This window comes from Haliotis asinina, chromosome 4 (genome assembly GCF_037392515.1).
Source record: "Haliotis asinina isolate JCU_RB_2024 chromosome 4, JCU_Hal_asi_v2, whole genome shotgun sequence".
NCBI lineage: Eukaryota > Metazoa > Mollusca > Gastropoda > Lepetellida > Haliotidae > Haliotis > Haliotis asinina.
The window spans coordinates 77,723,193-77,746,421 of record NC_090283.1 but is presented as its reverse complement, the minus strand read 5'-3'; the positions used below and the strand labels follow the sequence as shown (position 1 = coordinate 77,746,421).

General features: G+C 41.6%; 1 protein-coding gene across 1 annotated transcript; it reads left to right on the top strand.

Moving 5' to 3' along the window:
* The first annotated feature begins 4,087 nt into the window (after nt 1-4,087).
* On the top strand, nt 4,088-18,366 carry LOC137282749 (uncharacterized). The gene is made up of 10 exons (XM_067814536.1): nt 4,088-4,154; nt 9,808-10,028; nt 11,743-11,909; nt 12,264-12,514; nt 13,149-13,386; nt 13,662-13,839; nt 15,187-15,468; nt 16,405-16,590; nt 17,133-17,280; nt 18,092-18,366. Exons 1-10 carry the CDS (start codon nt 4,088-4,090, stop codon nt 18,364-18,366), a joined length of 2,013 nt encoding a protein of 670 aa, XP_067670637.1.
* The last annotated feature ends 4,863 nt before the right edge of the window (nt 18,367-23,229 follow it).

Sequence of the window (23,229 nt, the reverse complement as noted above, 5' to 3'; positions counted from 1 at the left end):
TTTGTTGTTGTTGTGTCCCATACGGGATTCAAACCCGCAGCCTCAGCGTCAGACAGTTAATTTGCCAGCACTCAAAGTCAGCAGCCTAGCCCGCTCAGCCACCGCGCCTTCCACAAAAATGGAAGTCGGACTACCAGTAGTCTAGACTGCGTACTTTGTGTACCCCCTGATTTTGTGTACTTTGTGTACTTGAAGTGTAAACTGGCACCAGTCCCACGGCCAAAAGGTATGATTACAAAATGACATTTAGCAAGTGGAAAAGTACAAGAATTTGAGAAAAGTGAAATCCCAAATATGACATATGTTACAAGAATTTGTACTTTACTAAGAAAGTGTAATACCAAATATGACTGAATTATGTTACACTTGACCGATTTCTAAATGGCATTCTGTACTCATGTTTCGTCAATAGTTTCCAAACAATAACAACAATTCCACAATAACAACAATTCCACAATAACAACAATTCCACCATAACAACAATTCCACTTGGGGTGTGACAGCACGATTGCAGCAGGATCTGCAGTAGGACTACTTATAGGCGTATGACAATATCAAACATGTTACCTAGTAGCTTTTGTCAACCAGGTATTCATAACCTCTTGGGTCAGGGCAAGGGCAAGCATTGGGGCGTGACTGTCCCTGCGGAAAGAGTTTGAGACTGTTTGGATTGGTTATACTTACATGAGATCACTCGTATAACTGGGATACTATTATATAACTGAGCGTTAAACACAACCAACAACTACAACTTACATTAGTCCTATATCTGTTTTCAGTCTCTCTGGTACCCATGAACTCTTAGTATGGTGATCTTCTTTCAGTTCTGGCGATCTATAGCCCGTGTTTTATATCGTATTGTCCTCTTTAATTGCAATGTTTTCGCTCTCAATGCTAGTTTTATGTTCATATTAGTGATAGGCTAGTATTTTTCCTGTCCTTCGATCGCAGGTGTTTACCTTTTCAATTTATTGCTTTTAATATCGGTATAAATTAAATTGTTCTTTGTCACGATATGGCTGCAGTATTGCCGATATGGCGATAACTATTAACTCACTCAGTTTCTCTGGAATTGGGTGGCTGAGTTAGGACGACATTCGTGACCAACTCGTGTTATTCCAGAACGAACCGAATAGAAACGGAATTTTGAACCCCAGTAGCTCATGCCCCTCTGGATGAATCCATACTCCCGTGTGAACATCAACTACCACTTCAAACAAGGTCGACAACTCGATTTCTGCGTAAGTCCAACTTTAATCACAACTTGATTCAAACCTCTCTTCTTCGAGAAGCAGGTCTCTCTAATATATAGAAGTTGTGCACTCGTATATGAGTGTGTATTTTAAATGATTCGTTAACATGTGTTGGAACGACCTCTGTAATTCAACTGCTGACTATGTTAGATGTTAGCATTTCCTTCTTCCGTGATATCGGATTTGTATATGTGAACTACAGTGGAAGCTGTCACAACCGGCATCTGTCCAATCCGGTAAGTTGTCAACACCAGCATATAATATAAGTATAACCCCTGGCTTGTACATATATCATTAGCTCCTTAATCCGGCACATTGTCTAAACTGGATTATTTCTTCAGTCCCAGTGAGTGCCGGTTTAGACAGCTTCCACTGTATGTTTGATTCCGGGCACATGCGGTGGTAGTTTATACGGGAAGTTAATGTACTGTACCAATGGTCTCCGTGCACGCACGCACGCATACATGCACGCACGCACTATTTAAATATTTGATTTCATCTGAATATAAGGTTCGTCTTCGGTTGGTGCTAGTGACGACATATTGGTGACAGTTGTTGGTGATTTATAGCCTATGATTACACGATGCCATTTAGAAAGTGGTCAAATGCAACATATGTCATATTTGGGATTTCACTTTCTTAGTAAAGTACAAATTCTAGTACTTTTTTCGGTTGAGTCCCATCCGGGATTCGAACCCGCACCCTCAGAGTCAGGCACCTAATCGCCAGCACACAAAGTCAGCCGCCTAGTCCGCTCAGCCACCGCGACTTCCACAAAAATGAAAGTCGGACAACTGGTAGTCTAGACTGCGTACTTTGTGTACCCCTCTGATGAGTGTAAATTGGCACGGCTCCCACCGCCGAAAGCTATGATTACACGATGCCATTTAGAAAGTGGTCAAATGCAACATATGTCATATTTGGGATTTCACTTTCTTAGTAAAGTACAAATTCTAGTACTTTTTTCGGTTGAGTCCCATCCGGGATTCGAACCCGCACCCTCAGAGTCAGGCACCTAATCGCCAGCACACAAAGTCAGCCGCCTAGTCCGCTCAGCCACCGCGACTTCCACAAAAATGAAAGTCGGACAACTGGTAGTCTAGACTGCGTACTTTGTGTACCCCTCTGATGAGTGTAAATTGGCACGGCTCCCACCGCCGAAAGCTATGATTACACGATGCCATTTAGAAAGTGGTCAAATGCAACATATGTTATATTTGGGATTTCACTTTCACCTAATCGCCAGCACACAAAGTCAGCCGCCTAGTCCGCTCAGCCACCGCGACTCAACCGAAAAAAGTACTAGAATTTGTACTTTACTAAGAAAGTGAAATCCCAAATATGACATATGTTGCATTTGACCACTTTCTAAATGGCATCGTGTAATCATAGCTTTCGGCGGTGGGAGCCGTGCCAATTTACACTCATCAGAGGGGTACACAAAGTACGCAGTCTAGACTACCAGTTGTCCGACTTTCATTTTTGTGGAAGTCGCGGTGGCTGAGCGGACTAGGCGGCTGACTTTGTGTGCTGGCGATTAGGTGCCTGACTCTGAGGGTGCGGGTTCGAATCCCGGATGGGACTCAACCGAAAAAAGTACTAGAATTTGTACTTTACTAAGAAAGTGAAATCCCAAATATGACATATGTTGCATTTGACCACTTTCTAAATGGCATCGTGTAATCATAGCTTTCGGCGGTGGGAGCCGTGCCAATTTACACTCATCAGAGGGGTACACAAAGTACGCAGTCTAGACTACCAGTTGTCCGACTTTCATTTTTGTGGAAGTCGCGGTGGCTGAGCGGACTAGGCGGCTGACTTTGTGTGCTGGCGATTAGGTGCCTGACTCTGAGGGTGCGGGTTCGAATCCCGGATGGGACTCAACCGAAAAAAGTACTAGAATTTGTACTTTACTAAGAAAGTGAAATCCCAAATATGACATATGTTGGATTTATAGCCTGTGTTTTATATTGTATTACCCTCTTTAATTACAATGTTTTAGTTTTATATGGTAGTTTTATGTTCATATCTGTAATAGTCAAGTGTTTTTACGGTTCTTCGGTGACAGGTTTTACGTAATCAAATTATTGATTTTAATGCTTGTTCTCGTCTCGATCTTTACGGGTCCAGATTTTATGTAATAAAAAGTAAATGACAAGCAGCTGGTTGTGAAATATTATAAGGCTAATGCTATTTTGAGGGCATTATCATTTTCAGGGCTTGGTCCCCCTCCTCATCTAAACCGCTGCCAGTTTCATTGATACCCGATTTTTCGCCACAAAGAGTATCGGTAGGTGCACGAAGCGCCCTTTCAATCTCTCGAATCGACGCTGCCGTATCAACACAATCCGACGTTATCTTGTATTGTCAGCGTTCGGCGCTTCAAAGCTGCCCACGCGCCCATTACGACGTCACTTGACAACAGAACTGATAGTGGCCCGTCGTTAAAGGTTGATCATGAGCGGTCCAATATCATTTGCAGCGGCCGCAGAATTATGTTAACAGAAGATCTGTATCCTGATAATTCCACGTATTTAGCTATAATGGGTAACATTACACTCGCACATGTTAAAAATCCTTCGTATCAAGTCAAATACGCGCTAAATATAACCACCACCAATGGCCCACCACAGCACATACCCCCGATGTCCAGTTTCCATTGTCCACAATGGCGGCATGTAGGAATGTATGACATACTCCACACTTCACTGACCCTTTGTCCACAATCGCCATAAATCCCGCGGACTAAATTTAGTTCACCTTTTGAGAACTGGTCAAGTGAGTTGTAGGTGGGGTAAATCATTTTAATCAACACAACCACAACTGTGGTCAAGATGTTTGGACTCTTATTACTTGTATTTGGAGGTGTGTGTCTGTCATCAGGAGAATATGAACTGTTGGGTGAGTGTTTACGATTGAATAATTTCTAAAGAATACCACCCCATGTTCAGTCATTCCTCCAGTAGAGGGATCGAGTTGCGTAACGCTGATGTTTATATAAAATGATAAATCGCTCTCACATAGTATCAGAACTATTACGTCAATGATACTTAAAACTCTCCTACAAAACAGATCCCATAAATATCCCAAAGCACAGGAGATAAAACGTATCCAATGGGCCCCTGAAAATCAGTGATTATCACAGGTGTTGTTTAAAAGATAATCAAGCCCTACCGGTTTAACACACGATTTTGCGTAAGGTGTGTTTGCTGAGAGAAAGTCACCATAAAGAATACCTAAACACTGCCTACGAAGGGTACGTGTACATCTCTGACATACATAGTCATACAAAATTTCGAAAGAAATCGTTACGAGTCTTATATACACTTGCCAGTCTCACCAGCATCAGGGATACTCTACAACAAGACTCCCTGCCAGCATCAAATATGGACATCGTCCCTGAAGAGATAAGGAACGGTGAGGGATATAGAAACTGTGCACATTTTTGAGTACTGTTATCTCGTTAATAGGGAGATGTGTCTTGCCACCTCGTTCAAAGGTGTGTTCCATAGGATATATTGCTTGCGTGAGATAACGTTTTGATAGTTACTGTAGATATTGTACACCATCTAGACTTGCACAGCAATGTCGGCTACCCATTGGTCAAAACCGCGACCGGTCACGTGCCGTAGGTATATTTTTCTATGTCAAACTGGACCACGGGCGTCCTGAATAGCAACATGTCGTCAACACTTATCTCCCTTGTTTGCACACACGAGGCGACATCAGTTTGGAGTTCACCAGAAACTCATGCTATCATTAGGCAAGATCTATCCACAGTATACAAAAATCACTCTATCAGTCCCACTTGGGTCACAGTATTGTCGAGGTGTCATTGGTGCTAACGACTCGCTTTCTCGCCCGGTCCCGGAGTCCGCCATGACACTTTCAAGCGGTGATAATGACCTTCCCCCTGAGAGGGGTCAGCGACAGAAATGTTATAACTTCTAGGCCACAAGTCTGTATCGCTTCTGTATCAGTGTATTATAAACAATCCCCAGATTCACTACATCTGTGCCCATGTGTTTACCTGTTATAGAATATCGACAAGTCTACAGAAACCTCTATGCTTACTCTAATGAGTGTTGCCTCCGCGGCTTGTGCACTGTTGCCAAGGCGGAACGTCTGCACGTGCACGAGGCGACGTGAAAGTTCAAGCGTATATAGGAAATCGCCGTTTCAGCTAGAGATGTGCTTAATCTGTATAAATACCTTAATTCAGTCCGCAACCGTTGCGCGTGACCAGACAGATTATTTTTTTGTTTGTTTTGTTTTGTTTTTTGTTTGTTTCATTTTTGTTTTTGTTTTTTGTTTGTTTTGTTTTGTTTTGTTTTGTATTTTTGTGCTGAATGCATTAGTATGTGCAAAAGCATTGTACGTTCACTAATGAAAAAGGTTTACAGACCCAATCGGCCGCCATTGTAACTGTCTCATCCTTTCAATCCAGAATTTAAAGCTTCGTTCTCGTTTGACATTTAACTAGGACACATGATAAATCAAACACGCGAACACAATGATGATAACTTATAATGCTATAACGTCGTCAAATATGTGACGCGACATACTCTGACGTCAAACACCTGATGACGTCACAATGTGATGGCATTGCTGACACTGCACGTCTAATGGTAGTTCGACGTTGCGAGGCACTTGTTGAGAAAAGTAAAAATATCAACGCGTGGTCATGTATAATTGTTAGTAGAGGACACACGGTTGAAATTCTTTATTTCCATTGATAAATTGAGAACCCATGAGTTCTAGTGTGTGTGTGTGTGTGTGTGTGTGTGTGTGTGTGTGTGTGTGTGTCAAAATACCTGTGGGTAACTTTTACATGCTCCTTCCAGTACAACGATGGGGATCAGTAACGCGAGTAAACCAACTGATATATTTTAGGTCAAGATAAATACATTAATGTTTGGAAAAATATGTTCTATAATAACAATATTTGACACAAGCAGGTTGATGATATGACGCAATCAGTGTTGGAACTTGTCCTTTACTTACCCTGTTTTGATAGGCAAGTAGTAATTCATTAATTATTGTAGGCAAATGGGATTACTATTAATTGTGAAAAAAATGCAAATTAGGAATAACATGCCAAAGAATATGCGACACCAGTCTGTTCGGTGTACATGATAACTCAGTTCCATTAGCAAGAGGAAGGGTGGTAGAAAAACACGGTTGTTCAAGAAGGTAGGTCAGCTAGTTCACAAATATATTAGACTGATACAAAGTGTTTTCTTAGAAATCGCAGATATTTTGGTGAGAGTAGTGTTGTTTTTTTTGGTTTTTTTTCTCCGATTGTGTGATTAATATTTGATAGGAGGTCACACCTCGACCATCCATGCCCCAGGCAGGCTGTGTTCTCTCAGATATGTTGCAATATATATTTGATACGAGGTCAGATCACGGACTGTTATGTACCAGGTTAGCTTTTGATGGTGTGCAGTGGACCATCCCACTAGCACGGTATGTGATTGTTGATAAGTAAGCCAAACCATTCGTCAAGCACTCACGCTTGGTATGGTATGAATGTGAAGGTGACTTACATAAAGCATGTTTTCGTCTACCTCTCTGCCAGAGTGTACCAAACCCTCTTGATTTTTTCCCCAACTGACTCTAAACTCTTTTATTTCTGGGAAAATGTACTACGGTGAGTTAAGGAGGTGACAATATGACACTTTGGTCTCCTGCAGAAACGGCACATTCTGATATTTTCACGTGTAAGCAACGAGTGGTGACGAGATATACAGCGAAAGGAGTGATGTATCCCATTGTTTCTTGAAACCAGATCATATTGTCTCCGCTTCATACATAGTGCAACCTAAACCGGTTTTACACCAGATTGATCAAGTGTCATATTTGTCCAGGGTTTGAGTGTAGTATTCGCTCGTTTACTTTCAACAGACAATTTGTTGGATTAAAACATCCAAAATGAAGCTGTACATTTTGTCACATTTTGTCCTTGGCTGTCTTTTGGCTTCGTTTATACATATATGCAAAACCAAACGACAGCCAAGGACATAATGTATATATATGAGCAAAGCCAAAAGACAGCCAAGGACAAAATGTGACAAAATTTAGAGCTTCATCTATCTATCTATCTATCTATCTATCTATCTATCTATCTATCTATCTATCTATCTATCTATCTATCTATCTATATATATATATATATATATATATATATATAGATAGATAGATAGATATATATATATAAACAAAAAAGAGAAACACGTACATAAGGCGCTACCTTCCCACATGTTTTTGTGCCGCTTTCGGCAATATTCGGTCTGTAAATATCTAAATCTAACGTCAAACATGGGTCTCTGAAGACCAGTTCTATAAGACCAATTCATAATATGTTTTTGTAGCGGCTGATACTCCCCTTTCCTGTTCCAAAAGTACTATCTCTTCAAAGATAGATAGATAGATAGATAGATAGATAGATAGATAGATAGATGTGAAAAATACAATGTGAAAAACAGATGATAAGTGATATTTTTACCTCAGACTGTTACAGCAGAGAATATTAATTGTTACGGGAAAGAATATATCTGTCAGTATATTCTTAGGTGTGAACCTGTGTAAACTCACTTTTCTGGTTAAATATATTTATGTTTATATAATGTGAAAAGCAGATTTTTAAGCGACATTTTTGTCTTTCCTGTAACAAGCACATCTTTCCCGTAACAACAATATTTTTTTGTATTTTTTTGAAGGTATTAACATCAGTTTGGTTAAAAATATACTACCGACAAGAAATAAGGGAACTAATGAAATAATAGCGAATCTGAAACTGCTTTAAATATTCACTAAATCAATTTTAGGCGTCAAGTTCAATATCTGGTGTGTCCGCCATGTTGGGCAACACATTCACGGCACCTTGATGGCATGCTGTTAATCAATTTCCGGATGGTTGCCCGTGGTATTGCCCGCCATTCCTCTTGGAGAGCTGCACCAAGCTGGGCCAGGTTGGCGGGTCCTGGGTCCCTGGCGTACACCCTTCGACCAAGAACGTCCCAGAGATGTTCAATTGGGGACAGGTCTGGGGACTTAGAGGGCCAGTCCAATGTCTGGATACCTTCTTGTCGGAGATAAGCGGAGACAATTCGGGCCCGATGTGGTCTGGCATTATCATCTTGGAATACAAAATTTCGACCAATAACTCTAGCCAATGGAGCCACAACAGGACGCAATATTTGGTCAACGTATCGCTGACCAGTCATGGCTCCGTTAATGATGACCAAATCTGATCGTCTGTCATGTGTAATCCAACCCCACACCATGGCACTAACACCTCCATATCGATCATGGTCAAGAATTGCTGCTCTGGCATATCGCTCCCAGCTCCGACGCCAACAGCGTTTTCTGCCATCTGTGAATCGTAGGCAAAACCTTGACTCATCAGAGAACATGGTGTAACGCCAGTGGCTCATAGCCCGTCCCTGATGCTGCCTAGCCCATGCCAATCTTTGGCGCTTATGGTGAGCTGAAAGGGTGACACCCTTAAAAGGCCGTCTTGCTTTCAGACGAGCTTGATAGAGTCGGTTTTTAACGGTTGAGGTTGAAATGCGTCTTCCAGTGAGTGTGCGGAATTTTCTATTGATGGCAGGGGCCGATTTAAAACAATCGCGTAGAGCAATTAACGTAAAGAGACGATCCTGCCGTGGTGTCGTTGATTTTGGTCTACCACGCCCAGGTCTCGTTGCAACCCCTCCCGTTTGACCGTACTTATCCCACAGGCGTGAAATTACACTTTTTGATTTACCCATCTGCCGGGCAACTTCACATAATGATGTCCCCACCTCTGTCATCCCCACAATTCTCCATTTTGTTGGTTCACCCAGATACTGCCTCGGAGGCATTTCTGTCAGTAAGTGTCAATCTCTATTGCATTAGTGATTGCGACTTCTCCAGTACATTTACAGGAGTTAACTTCTGTATGCACGTGTAGCGCGTGCTGGGCATGCATTATGCGAAATTCCATTGTCATTGGATGTTGTGTTTGGGAGATACGCCACGATAACGGACCCTGTCACAGTCAAAGTCATCTACATTCAATTTCTTGGTTCCCTTATTTTCTGTCGGTAGTATACTATATCAAGATGTATGACTGTTTTCATTATCATTAATGTAATAAAATGTTTTCTTTGGTGAAAAATCCAAAAATGGAAACTTAGTTCTATATGCGATTTTTAGAAAGTACACATACAAATCTATTTGAGCAAAGACATCCATGCAAATTCATTTATGTGGATATACATACAATGTAAGCTTATCTTCATGTCTGTACATGTCATGCGATATTGCTAGAAGTGTTGTTACGGGAAAGAAATGTAAATTTGGTGATTTGAGAAAACATCATATTGTTTAAAATAATTCCAATTATGGCTGAGTTCTGTTATCTTTAGAAAGAGCAATAGAATATGATGCTATTTAAAGAATGAAAAAATATCTTTTCAGTCATTGCATTTTGCCATTTCATGAGAACCAAATCTTGGCATATTTTGAAAACGAGATAGATAACCAGACACTTTTACATGTATTTCAGATTATGCAAGCCACCCTTGTATTCGTGAGTGTGTGGAGGGAGCGCCCCCTATGACGTGCACCTACAACTTCACAGTCGAAGACTACTATGTTTTAACCAAGGCCTGTTACGACTGCCCGTACAACATCACCGACTGCTACCGGCCGCACTGCGTCGCTACTGACGGTGTAGGGAGGGGCATCATCACAGCTAACCGGATGCTACCAGGACCTGCTATACAGGTAAGGCATATTTTCTGAACTGGACTGAGAGTGCCATCGTGACGAATGTTCCATTGTTGAGACAACGGAAGCGACAAAAACAATTTGCAAATACATAGGAAATTTCTGATGAGAACAGAGTCCATCGTTCCACTTCAGCAACATTTATCTGAATTACTCAAAGAATGGTGACACGAATTAGTGTTCGAGAAATTGTCATCCAGCCATGGAAACGTAACGCCTTTTCAGTTGCAAGCCAGACATCTTGATAATTCAGAAACATGGTGGTAGTTGGTGGTAATGCACTCTAAAGCACAAAAATGTTTTCGTAAGTATATGAAGTATATTGAAACACTGCCGTTGTGACCATGCATCTTAATTCACTCACTCAACTAAAATGCAGTATATGCATGCATGTGCAAGTATAATATGTAATTAGACCCGTCCGTGCATCTCTCATACTTTGTCCGAATCATATCTCTTAAACTATTCGTAATAACTTAACCAAACTTGGTAAATATATCAAGCATGAAGGCTAAATGTGCCTTTCAGGGGTTAGACCAAGATACCAAATTTATTGTTTGTGGTTTCCATGGAAACATGACCTAGGCTGTGACCCTGGGGATGTCACCTTGTCCGGAGCATATCTTCTGCACTATACACGCTAGGTTCACCAAACTTGGTACACATATCAAACATGATCCCTGGATGTGTTTTTGGTGTTTGAGATGCAGATATGACGTTTATTTTTTTGTGGTGTTCATGGAAAAATGATTTAGGCTATGACTATGACTGATGATTAGGATGTCATCTTGTCCGGAGCGGATCGACCAAACTGTCCATATTAGCTTTATCAAACTTGGTACACATATCAACCATGATCTCTATATGTGCCATTTGGGAATTATGCCCAGATATTAATTATTTTTGTAGTTTGCATGGAAACATTATTTAGGCTGTGGGTTTGTCCAGAGCAGTTCACCCAAACTTTAGCTTTCAAACCTGATTACATGCTCCCATTTTCCCCATTATCGTTAGATGTGCCTTTTTGGGGTAACACCAGTATGTGGAGTTTCTTTTTTGGGGGGTTTTCGTGAGAACAAGTTTGACTTTTGACTGAGAGTATTTTTCCACTGCGGGGGATATTGATGACTTTGTCTTCTTGTTCACATCTGGAGCAATGCAGACTACACTGACAACTACGTTGCTCGATGCGCATAATGTCAACCCCAAGATGTCGAAGCGGCTGTACCTGTAATATTGCAGAGTGCATGGACAGACACGCACATGTCCAGGCATCGTGCTGTTTGCTAAATCGTATACTCACCACGCATCATCACCTACTCCGTATTATTAGTGTCGCACTACAAACATCGTGTTCTCCTACACACTCTACAGAGATGTCTGCACGCATGGCCAGGACAATTCTATACCACGTTATTTTGTGAGGGAAACAAGAAAATCCACTCAGACCTAGGCCTTGTCCGATATTACCAAGCTTTCTTCCCGGTAGTGGCTGTGTTGTATTTGCTTTGCCGAATCAAGTCGGGACAACATTCGATGTTTGTCCAAACTGATTGCGGTTTCATGAATGGTATATATATTGCTAGTATGTTATTTTAGTGGGAAGGTTAACCGCAGCTATTACTCTGTGAAGGGTGAAGTTGTTTTTTATAATGCTGGGAGGAAGAGATGAAGGTCACCTAGAACTCAGTTACTTTTCTCTTCTATGTAGGTGTGTCACAACGACATGATCGTCGTCAACGTGCACAACAAGCTCCACGGATCGCAGGCAACTACCATCCACTGGCACGGGGTCTTCCAGAAAGGCTATCAGCATCATGATGGTGTCAGCATGATAACCCAGTGCCCGATAACACCTCATTCCAAGTTCCAATACAGGTGCTCAGTGAACGTTACCAGTGAAGATCCGGGTTCCGATTGGTCCTCGGTAACCCGTGCTTGTCGTAAGAATCGACTTACGGGGTTAGGCTGGCAGGCTCACTGACTTGGTTGACTCCTGTCATTGTATCACAATTATGATCAATGCATATGTGTCGCTTAATGTGGCGTTGTTCCAAGCCATAATCACAAAAATAGACTATACATAAAATAGAAAAACAGCTTAGACAAAGGGAGATTTGGTTTTATCGTTTGGGATTTGGCCTACTATGGCAATGCAGAATTTCACTTCACAACATTGATCTTTATCTGAATCTGAAGATCCATTTTGGCACATTGCTCTTGTTCCTGAAGGTTCAAGGCGGGTAACAGAGGTACGCTCTATTGGCACGGCCATGCTGGCCTTCATCGATCTGACGGTTTATTCGGGGCACTGATCATCCGGGAACCTCGGTCACGTGATCCTGCCTCTCACCTGTACGACCATGACCTTCCAGAGCACACCATGATTGTACACGACTGGCTCGTGGAACTGACCATCAACAGGTTTGCTGGACATCACCATGCTGGATACGACAACAAGCCTGCGTCTATGCTCATTAATGGTGATGTATACTTTCAATTCCTCTTTACTCCAAGAGTGCCTCAAAATATCACTATGAATTAAAATTACCATATCCATAGAGAGAAGGTATGAAAACTATACGTGGAAACGTACAGCGTATATATTTTATTACATAAATTAAATTGTTCAAATAAGGTTCTGTATTGAAGTGATTGTAACTGATAAATAATTATTGCATGAATTACATTGAATAAAATCAACGGAGTCTTTGTCTGCTGTCTGTTGCTAAAAACGTGTAAACATTCCCATTAATTGTTAATGTATTCAAATTAAAATTACTCACTTACCAATGTAACATTCTAGGCAGTAAACAAATTCTTCTTAATTTCTGAAATACATAAAATCATACGCGGTGTAAAATGTTTCAGATGTAGTAAGCATAGCAAGGTGAATTAATGATATTTGGCGAGGATGCCTTTCAAATTATGTTAGGCATGAGTTGGCTGTCTATTTCTAGGCATTGGCTGGGTTGTCAAAGTTGTCTTCTCGCAGTGCATGCGGAGGGTTGGATCCCGTGGGAGCTAGCAAAACATATGATTGTTGGTATGAATTGCCGTTTGTCCCGAAGTTGGTCCAGTCTGTGTAATTACATTCTGACCTTCATGCATCTGTAGGTCGTGGGGCATACCGGGCCTTTCCCAGTACAGACACCAACAAGACCATCTACACTCCTTACTCCGTCTTCAAAGTCAGGAGGGACCAGAAGTACCGCTTCAGAGTCATCAGTAACGGCATCCTGAACTGCCCCATCCAGGTCTCTGTAGACCAACACGACATGACCATGGTCGCCACCGACGGCGTCCCACACGAGCCTGTCGTTGTCAGCTCTTTCAACATTTTCGCTGGAGAGAGGTACTCTAACGTCATTTCAGAAGGTTTACCACATCGGGTACGAATGACCCATCGCACAGAGCAGAGTTGTTTCGCTTTTGCTTGTGAACTCCAGTACTCAATAATCGCTACGTCAATATGACACTTCCTTATCTAACTGATATACTGACAAAACCACTTTAAACCAGACTCACTTATTTACTTCCTTCAGTAACAATAATTGTGTTCAAGAGGACTACATGTTGCACTTGACCTTGGTCAAAAATATTTTTATTGTGTAATGTCTCTGTTGTTAGGTTTGACTTCATATTGGACGCTGACAAGGACGTGGGTAACTATTGGATTCGAACTAGAGGAATGGCGGATTGTAGTGTGAAGTCAGCAAAACAGGTCGCCATCTTGAGGTATGAAAACGCCACTGAGACGGAGCCCAGTGAACCAACAGACTATGAGAGTGGGAGGAGACAAGGGAAGGTAAGTATTTAGGTGAAAGGCATGGTATTTGTCTTGAAGGTGGGCCTCGAGGTGACATGCATGACAGGAGTCTATCGGACTACAGACGCTGAGAGTGGGCGGGGAGATTGGAAGATAAACATGAAGTCCATGGTGCATGACAGGAGTCTAGCGGACCAACACACATTGAGAGTGCGTGGGGAGAAGGGAAAGTACTCGTCTCTGCATATGTGAACATTCCTGTTTATGTCTAATATTTGGATTGTATGCAGTAAGCAAGTATAAAGGCGTACAGTGTTAGTGAAATCTCGTTTTCAGAAATACTACGTGAAGCCCTGATTCGTTAATGGATGTCTGTATCATCTTTGCCTCATTTCTCAACTGAACCATGAATAATGTAAACTGATTTCCCTAAATCATATGACCGTCAGTGCTGGATAAACTAGATTTCTGAGTACACGCTTGATGGCGCTATATTGGATAAATCAACATTAGATGATCATTAGATGATGATGTAGTTAATTTGGGTATTTGAATCCTGAGTTTGCAGTGTTTTGGTGCATATTTTCAGAACTGTTTGGTGCATATTATCAGAACTGTTTGGTACATATTTTCGTTCATCCGTCGCTGTAATTCTTAACATTATTGTCAACTAACTGTGATCATGAGTTGATGCATTTCTACCACCCAGGCATGAAGTAGAGCGGTATTACTGTCACTGTACTCACTTTGCACTGTTGGGTCGGGTATAATCAAGTCAAAGAGTATACGACTTTTACTTCATGAAAATGTCGTAAAAGCAATCTCAAAAACAATAAAAAGCAAGTTCGTTTATATCTGTCATTCGTGCTACGCTCATTCGCGATACCTAAGGACAGTTCATTATATATGGGAAAGAGGTTAATGATTTTCATGAAACAACATGAATATACCTGTGAATGACACTCCCCCTCCTCTCCCCCCGCCCCTAAATTTTATGTATCAACTTAGTGGTCCCCTTGCAGGTCATAGAATTGGTGATACCCTTCCTCCAAGAAACATAATAGGTGACCCCACCCCTGCCACCCCATATCTTTACCCCTCTTGCCATACAATATCTACGGTCCATAAGTTTACCGTAACAGTCGGTACGTATTCCTGGCGTCTGTCTGGTGTGCGTGGTAGATGTGTGCACTCACTCGTTGACTTTGGTCGCATTAGCCGTTAGTGGCAACACGGAAAAGGATATCACACATTAGTTAACCTAACCAGCATTCGCGAGTTGGGGTCTGTGTAAATAGTCGTAGCTTTCAAATAACGTTTGTAGTATCAAATCCTTTCCCTCGCTTGTCAAATTATGTACTGTGACACTACTAACCTACGTTTCAGCTATTGAACCCATGGAACAAGAAGGGCACCCCTGACTTGACACCCGTGTCGTGGTTGAACACCACCGCGGCAGATCCACTCCACATGAAACAGATGCCCGATAAAAAGTTTTACGTCGCAATGGACTTCAACAAGTTAGACAACTATGTGTTCAACCACGAAGATTTATACCCCTTGGCTGCGGTAAACAAGAAGAATAAACTCTACTTGCCGCAGTTGAATCACATCACCAACATTGCACCGCCGTCACCCCTACTGTCCCAGTTTGGGGATGTACCCAAGGTAAGTTCTAACACGCGGTTGTCATCACTAATTTTCAGAGATCAATCCAGTGAATTTCCCCAGTAATTTAGGCAAGGGCAAACTTTATGACCATATTTACAAGATTTTGTATCGAAACGTGATGCACCAAAAAATTAGGACCGGAGATCAACAGAGATCTAGGGGTTTACCTCCCTAGTGCATCACCAAAACGTCGTAGTAAAGAGACCGACAAGGGCACCAATAGATGAACAATAATTTCTCTGTACTGTTAATAGTATTACTTTACATGCTATACATGCAATACATTTATCAAGAAAATCTTTGTACATGTCTAAAATTACAATTTGGTATAATAAGGATCTGCCATTTCTAATTTAATCCAACAACACTACTAAATATACAAAATAGGATGTATTCGTTCTGTGAGTCATGTTAGTTGTAACCATTCACTACTAATTCTATTATGTTGTCATAGCATTCCTGTTAGCTACTGGTATCATGTTGTCATGGCATTGTGACGCCATAAGCATTGTGAGGTCATGGGCAGAGTTAACAGTTAAGCCTTACTGTTCAGTTCAGCTCAACCTGATGAGGGGGCTAGGATAAGCCCCGAAACGTCGTAAAAATAAACTCAAGAAGTTGCTATCTATATGTAAAGCAATCATAGTAAAACCTGTACCAGGTCTATGCCATATAGGCCATACTAAAGATCATTATAAGGGTATGCAAACCGACTATGAAGTACCCCTCTCAAGATTCTGTACCACTTTGCCAAGAATAATTAAACTTTGAATTCAAACATTGAGTTGATCAAAATGGGAAATCTGCATTTATCCATGTTTAAAACCATTCTTCCTGCAGCAACACCAATGAAATATTAGGAATACGAAACAGGAAACTGCTAATTAAGATGTTTCTGTGGATCCTGGAACAACCGGTATTTTTACTTGACAGGACATGTTCTGTGGCCCTCACAACACGAAGAACTGCAGCCACGAGTACTGTGAGTGCATACATCTCATTAAAGTGGACCTGAACGACACAGTGGAGATGGTGCTCATTGACGAGGGCGTCACTTTCAACGCCAACCACCCGATGCATCTCCATGGCCACCATTTCCGGGTTGTTGCCATGGATAGGGTAAGACGTTATATCAGCTGTCAATGGTCATATCAATTCCATATTTCTAATCGGTCCAACAATGGGTAGAAGACGATAAACCCAGTTTTCATATCCCTATATACAGGATATTGTACCTTAACAGAGCGTTTCAGAAATATGGTCATCGTGTTCACTTATACCTACTGGAAATCAAAGTTTGGATTTAGGGAGAAATGGAGAAATGTGTACAATGTGTATGATCCACTATAAAATATACGTAATAGATCCCCACCTCATATATGCCATATACACATTCATTACCAGCCTCCCATAATTATGAGCTTAATCTTAAAATTTTAGAATGTACAGATTTGCTGACCGACACCCCTACCTTCCCAGAACAAAAAGAGTGAACCTCTCCCCCCTCTCTCTCTCTTTCTCACACACACACACACGAACGTCATCCAAGTTTCTATTAACTTTGCCATAGCCACACCATAGACTCATGTTATGAAAGCCATTTACCAACCGCTTTTAAAATTTATGATGCCTGTTAGTAAATTAAGATCTGTGTTCTCAAGGTCAACCAATCAACCTCTTTGGAAGAGGTAAAAAGAATGGATGAAGCTGGTCTGATTGAAAGGAATCTCGAAACACCCATCGCAAAAGACACTGTCACGGTTGCCGATGGAGGGTACACCATCATAAGATTTCATGCCGATAACCCGGGTAGGTCACACGACCATCAACGTTTATGATAACCCCATGTTGATGAGGAGATCATCAATGATCATGCTACTCCGGTAATTTAGACGACCATAAATTTTCATGATAACCTATGTTGGTTAGAAGATCACAATCTTGCGTGATAACACAGGTGGGTTAGACGAGCGTCACTTTTTGTGATGATAATCTGGGTAGGTCATCACCACCGTTTATGACAACCCTAATGTATTTGACGAGCAGCAGTTTCCATGATAACCCATTCAAGACGATCTCAGTCAAAGGAGATTGTTCACGACCGTCCGATGTGGTGGTACATGCGGTTTAGATTTAATATGGATGACGAAAGTAACTGTATTAGATATCAAGAGTTAATGTAGATTTCAGGGTGTGCTGGAACACGATCACATTAAATGTGGATGACGAGGGATCTCAGTGTACAAGCCATTCAGACTGTCGGGGATCGATATCGGGGATGTGCTACATGATGAGTAGATTTATACATGGATGATATGGGCTGTCTGCACAAGATCTTGAGAGTGGAGGCTGGTACAACAGGATCATCAGAATGAATGAAGAATTAAATACATTGATGAAGTAGGATATCCACGTCGATGGCCGAATGTCTAGTCTTACATTACAATTCAGGTTGTCCGACAAATTGTCATGTTTAAATTCTACCAGTAACATAATGAAAGAATATTTCTGAGAAGTGGACGTAATTTCACAAGTTTTGTTTGTGAAGCTTTGCTGTAGCGTTGTGAAAGGAAGCGCAAACCTTACGCACGAAATATACCGGATGCTCCTTTATTATCAGGATTCTGGCTGCTGCACTGCCACATCGACTTCCACGTTTCCATCGGGATGGGGCTCATCGTGCAGGTTGGGGAGCTGAGTCAGATGCCCCGACCCCCTAAACACTTTCCCCGATGTGGGAACTGGGAGTACACGGGGAAGGAGGAAGTGGATAGTATGGAGAGACCCAAGTGCCCCGTCAGTGGAGTTGGACACAACCACGGAGACCTCTTGCTGTTGGTATCAGCCGCCATAACTGCAGCCTTACTTGGCGTCTTATTCATCAGATCGTTGTGATGTGATTGTTGTTCGTAGTTTAGCGCTCAGTTGGTCACTATGCTGTACAGAAGCAATGCATAACTTTCCTTCTGATTTCAGGCTTATTCTTGTGTTCACTCACAGTGCTTGAATTCAACCATCAATGCTTTGTCTACATTATCACGTCTTTTCTCACGAATGTAAATGTTGTAGTTATTATTCATTATAACACATGAAAATGTTCAGTGTAATTTAGGAATGCACACAGTGTAATGGAATCAACGAAGTTAACGGAAACAACTGGATTAACACTTAAATTCCATGATATAAAAATAATCTTATTTCTTAAGATGTCAATCCTATTGAGCATATGTGGGATGAACTGGTGATACGTGTTTGTTGAAGCCAGCCACCGCTTCCCAAAGTCGCAGATTTAATTCTTGCCTTGCAGCAAGAATGGTCGAACATTCCCACGGTCTTTACAACCACAGGACTGTGACTCATTGCCCCATCGTCTCAACGCCTGCGTCAGGGCAATTGGAGGACACACAGGATACTGACAGTGTTTAAAGGGGTGACCTCGTTTAACATTTACCATTCGCACTTGATGATATCCATTTTTTCAAAACCATAATCATCGCTTATTACCCATGTCATAAACCGAAAATGAATTTGCATGTAAATCTTTATTTCTTTTCACTGCATTCCCCGTCTAAGTAAGTCATACGTTTTCATTGAGGGTCAGTATGTACTTGAACAGTTAATGTCGTCCTTTATTGGAAAGACTAAATTCAAGAGGGAGCAGAATCAGATCTTTATTCCAAAACCATACTTCCTTGCGACAAGGTGGAGGGCACACATACGGACGGGCGGTGCACGTGCAAAATGAATCAACTTTCATCTCCCAGTCGTAATGAAGGAAGGCTGGAACCATATGGTCAGTTACATGCCGTCTTCCTGAAAGGATTCATCTTCATCGTTTACCATCCCAATGGGAAAGACAAACATTCCTGTCAAAGTGCAATTTTACCTAAAACTGGTAAGTTTTAAGACAGCGGAAATATGCTTCTATTTGGTTTCGAGATGCAGGTGTGCTGGTATCAAGGTCAGCGCTTCGATAACATTCGATGTCTACATTTGTATTTGTTAGAATTTGGCGGATCAGCAAAACTAAAACTGAAAGTGTTGACATGTAAATTATCTACCCAGTTTCCGAAACATTATATGTTTTAGCCTACCTGATTAAATAGAATATCCCTCACCACTCTTGTGTTTTTCTAAATCTGGTAACCAAACTAGCACATGCATGTTAGTGGCGATGACCATTTATACAACAGCGGTTTCCATTCTTGAACCATTCAAGAGACTACCGTAAAATGATGCAGTTGAAGGTTAAGTTTGGTAAAGTTAATTGAAGTGGCCGTAAAATCACTCTGCATATGCGGGAAAAACCACCAACAAATACGGATGACTGGTGAATTCTTTAATGAATAATTGTGTCAGTGAAAAGCTTGCGAAAAGGATGAATAGTAAATACACATACTGACGTAGAGTGAATGATGGTGTTAAGGCACACTTTGATAAAATGATGAACATTCTAAGATGCTTCGGTGAAAGATCAAAGGTACCGACAATACTTTATCAGACGTGCACTTTTTGCATTACGGCACAATGTGTTGACGTCGCTTCGCCATTCCAGTCTGCGCCCTCCTAATCGAACTTTTTTGCATTACGTCACAATGTAACCGACGTCACGATGGATGTCAGTTGTCATCGCCTCGTACAGCGTCCCACAGGAAACTGCTTCGTCGCATCCCGTGTCATGGTTTGCAGTTGCATCAAACAGCTAACATCACCGGTGGAAGCATTACGTTTATGGTTTCCGAAGGATAAAATGCCTCTTAGTTCGACTTAAAACATTAAAGAGACACGGTAATATTTGCAACGTTTACAGTCACACAATGCAACCGTGGAATGTCGCATGACTAGTCAACTTCAGCTGAATGTACTGATCTAAACTTTCGTTGGTAGTAGAAGTGAGACGGTCATTTTGCCTTGTATGGTTTAAGAGAATCACAGATGTAATTAAAATGATCTAGAGAAGATACTGAACCCGAGCATAAACCTTCACCAAACTGTTCATCATTTGTTTTTCTAGTAAAGTTTGTCTTAAAGTTTGGCACATCAAAACAACAGGGCGTCAGTTAGCCCTGTGCGAGGATTCCTAATTTAGGTCACAGACACCATCGTTTGTTTTTTGCCACAGACTAATCGAAATTAGGCTTAGAAATAATTAAATACGGCATCTTAGAAAAGAAATACAGTTAGAAAGAACTTCTTAACAGCATTGATGCAGATCTTGATGCAGTATAATTGTATACATGTACATATTGACTAAAGGTGAATGGTTGTGGTAACATCAACTCACGCCCTACAGAGAATTCCAACTTTCAAAAGTGAAATCTGTGATATTTGAAAAACGCAACAATAATGTATGCAGACTATGGTTTGGGTGCACAGCTTCTCGTTTTTATTTTTTAAGAAAAAAAATTAAAACGGGAAAAGTCAAAACCGTGTAAGGTAGCTGCAGTCACAAAAGCACGTGCACTAAGGGTTTAAAAATGATACCGAGAGCATGTCAGACATCCACTGTGTACTGTGTAAAAAACACCATAGACATGATACGTCTGACAGCTGAACAACGCGAGCGAGCCCTGGGGTTGATACCAGCCATGCCCACGTTTCAAGAAGGCTCTTGGTTGTCCAACTTGATGCAACGTTACAGACAGACCTGCACTAAGGGCACATCGGAAAGACGAAGAACAGGAAGACCGATTTCGACAACACCCAGTGAAGACCGGTACCTTCGAAATCGGTGCTTGACAGTGACGTCATCTGCGAGAAATGCCCTGGGTCACGCCATCATTCGACAAACAGTTGCCAGACGACTCAGAGCCTACAGACAATACCGGGGACCTGATTAAATAGAATAACCCTCACCACTCTTGCTTTTTTCTACCTCTGGTAACCAAATTAGGACACACATGTTAGTTAGCTCACTAAGATATCATGCCGAAGTTAAGCATGAATAGTTCACTCGCACACATTATACTGACTCCGAATCGACCGGTCCTTCGTGTACCCACTTACATGGATCACCAGGTCCAATAAGTACCATGTCTTTAGGTCTTTTTCACGTCTTAACCACTTCCTCCAATTAGAAGCAGCCTTGTACCAAGAAAAGCGACCGTCCCCTGCAACGTATACGATGTTTGACGGAAGTCAGTATACGTGCAGAGTTTCCAAGCTCTAGATATAACCGTTTTTGTCTCATCACATGCGTGTCATGTTGTCTCATCCTCCCTCTAGCTCCATCCAATATCAATATAAGTGATCTAAATCTGTGACAAATCTGATTTACAAATACTGAAACCACCGCAGAGTCGAAATCTATCCTGATAATCAATTCAGTGTTTCTCTTGTTAATAGATGGTATTTTTGCTTGACAAAATGTTCGTGGTTTAATAAACGTTCGTTTTACAGATATAAAATATCAGGGAATTGGATGTGAATGTAGCTACTAAACAGAGATCTTTAATTAATTAACAAACACGACCATGCATTTTTATAGGAATGGCCGTTTTCAAACAACGGAAATCAACAGACACGGCATGACGAGAGCAACCATCACAGTGCGATATATGGGAGTACATATGGCAGTTTAGCTGTCGAGAAGGGACCTCGTGACTACATGCTGGGTTGGAATGCGTTCGCATCATTTACTGCTTTTATCAAGACAGACTTTGTGATTCGGGTTGCCAGTTCAATCCACAGTTTGGTTGCACTTACTCGTACCTCAGCAGGACGGAATAATCCGCTGATTACACCTGGGTACACAGTATCTTTAGTTCGAACATTCATGACGTCTGTTAGTCAAAAAGGATTCGTCAACAACGAAACATTCTATGATATTTCAGTTGATATTATTCCTCAACGGGCAAGTGTGAACCGGTACACTAATATTGGTCATAACAAGTATATTTATAATGTGCTAGAACCACAGTGTATACCCATGGCGCTACAATAAACTGATACCAAATGTCATTATAAGCTCCTTGGGGAGTATACATCCCCAAGTTGCCTGCTAGTCGCTAGAGGGTTACCATTTAAAACAATACCACTGGGTATTCATTTATTGCTTAGTAAACACAGGCTTATTTGGACCAAAGCTGGTTGCCTTCGAGCCACAAAACCTAATGCATGTTTCAGCTTCAACTGTTAATCGGCAAAGATGTGTTTGGGTGATGTATGAATTTTATGTAGAATTCACCTCTATTTTGAGTATCATTAGCTCTACTCTTCTATGTGGCACACCCCTCTTCCGAACTGTATCCATACTATCTTCAGTAACATCTAATCCTATCCATCCAGCCCTACCACACATTCATCTTGTACACCACATCCACCCAGCACAGCGCATCTACCCTGCACACCACATCTACCGTGAACATTAAATCCACCTTCTCCCATCACATCCACCTGTCAGTGTCAAACATACTCCCTGTCCAACCTTTCCATCTAGTCCTGTCACATATCCATCAAGCCCACCATAATCACCTTGCACCAGCATATCCACCCTCCTCTACCATATCCACCCGGCCCTATCACACATTCCTCCTGCCCCACCATGTCCGGTCTGCTCTACCATACCCACTCTGCCTTGTCACATAACCGCTCTGCATGTCACGGATCTACTCAGCGCCAGTATATCAACCCGGCCCTATCACCATTCCACTCAGTCCTGGTATATGTACCCGGTCCTACCACAGCGCCAGTATATCCATTCGATCCGATCACACATCCACTCAGCCCCAGTATATCCACCCGGTCCTGTCACATATC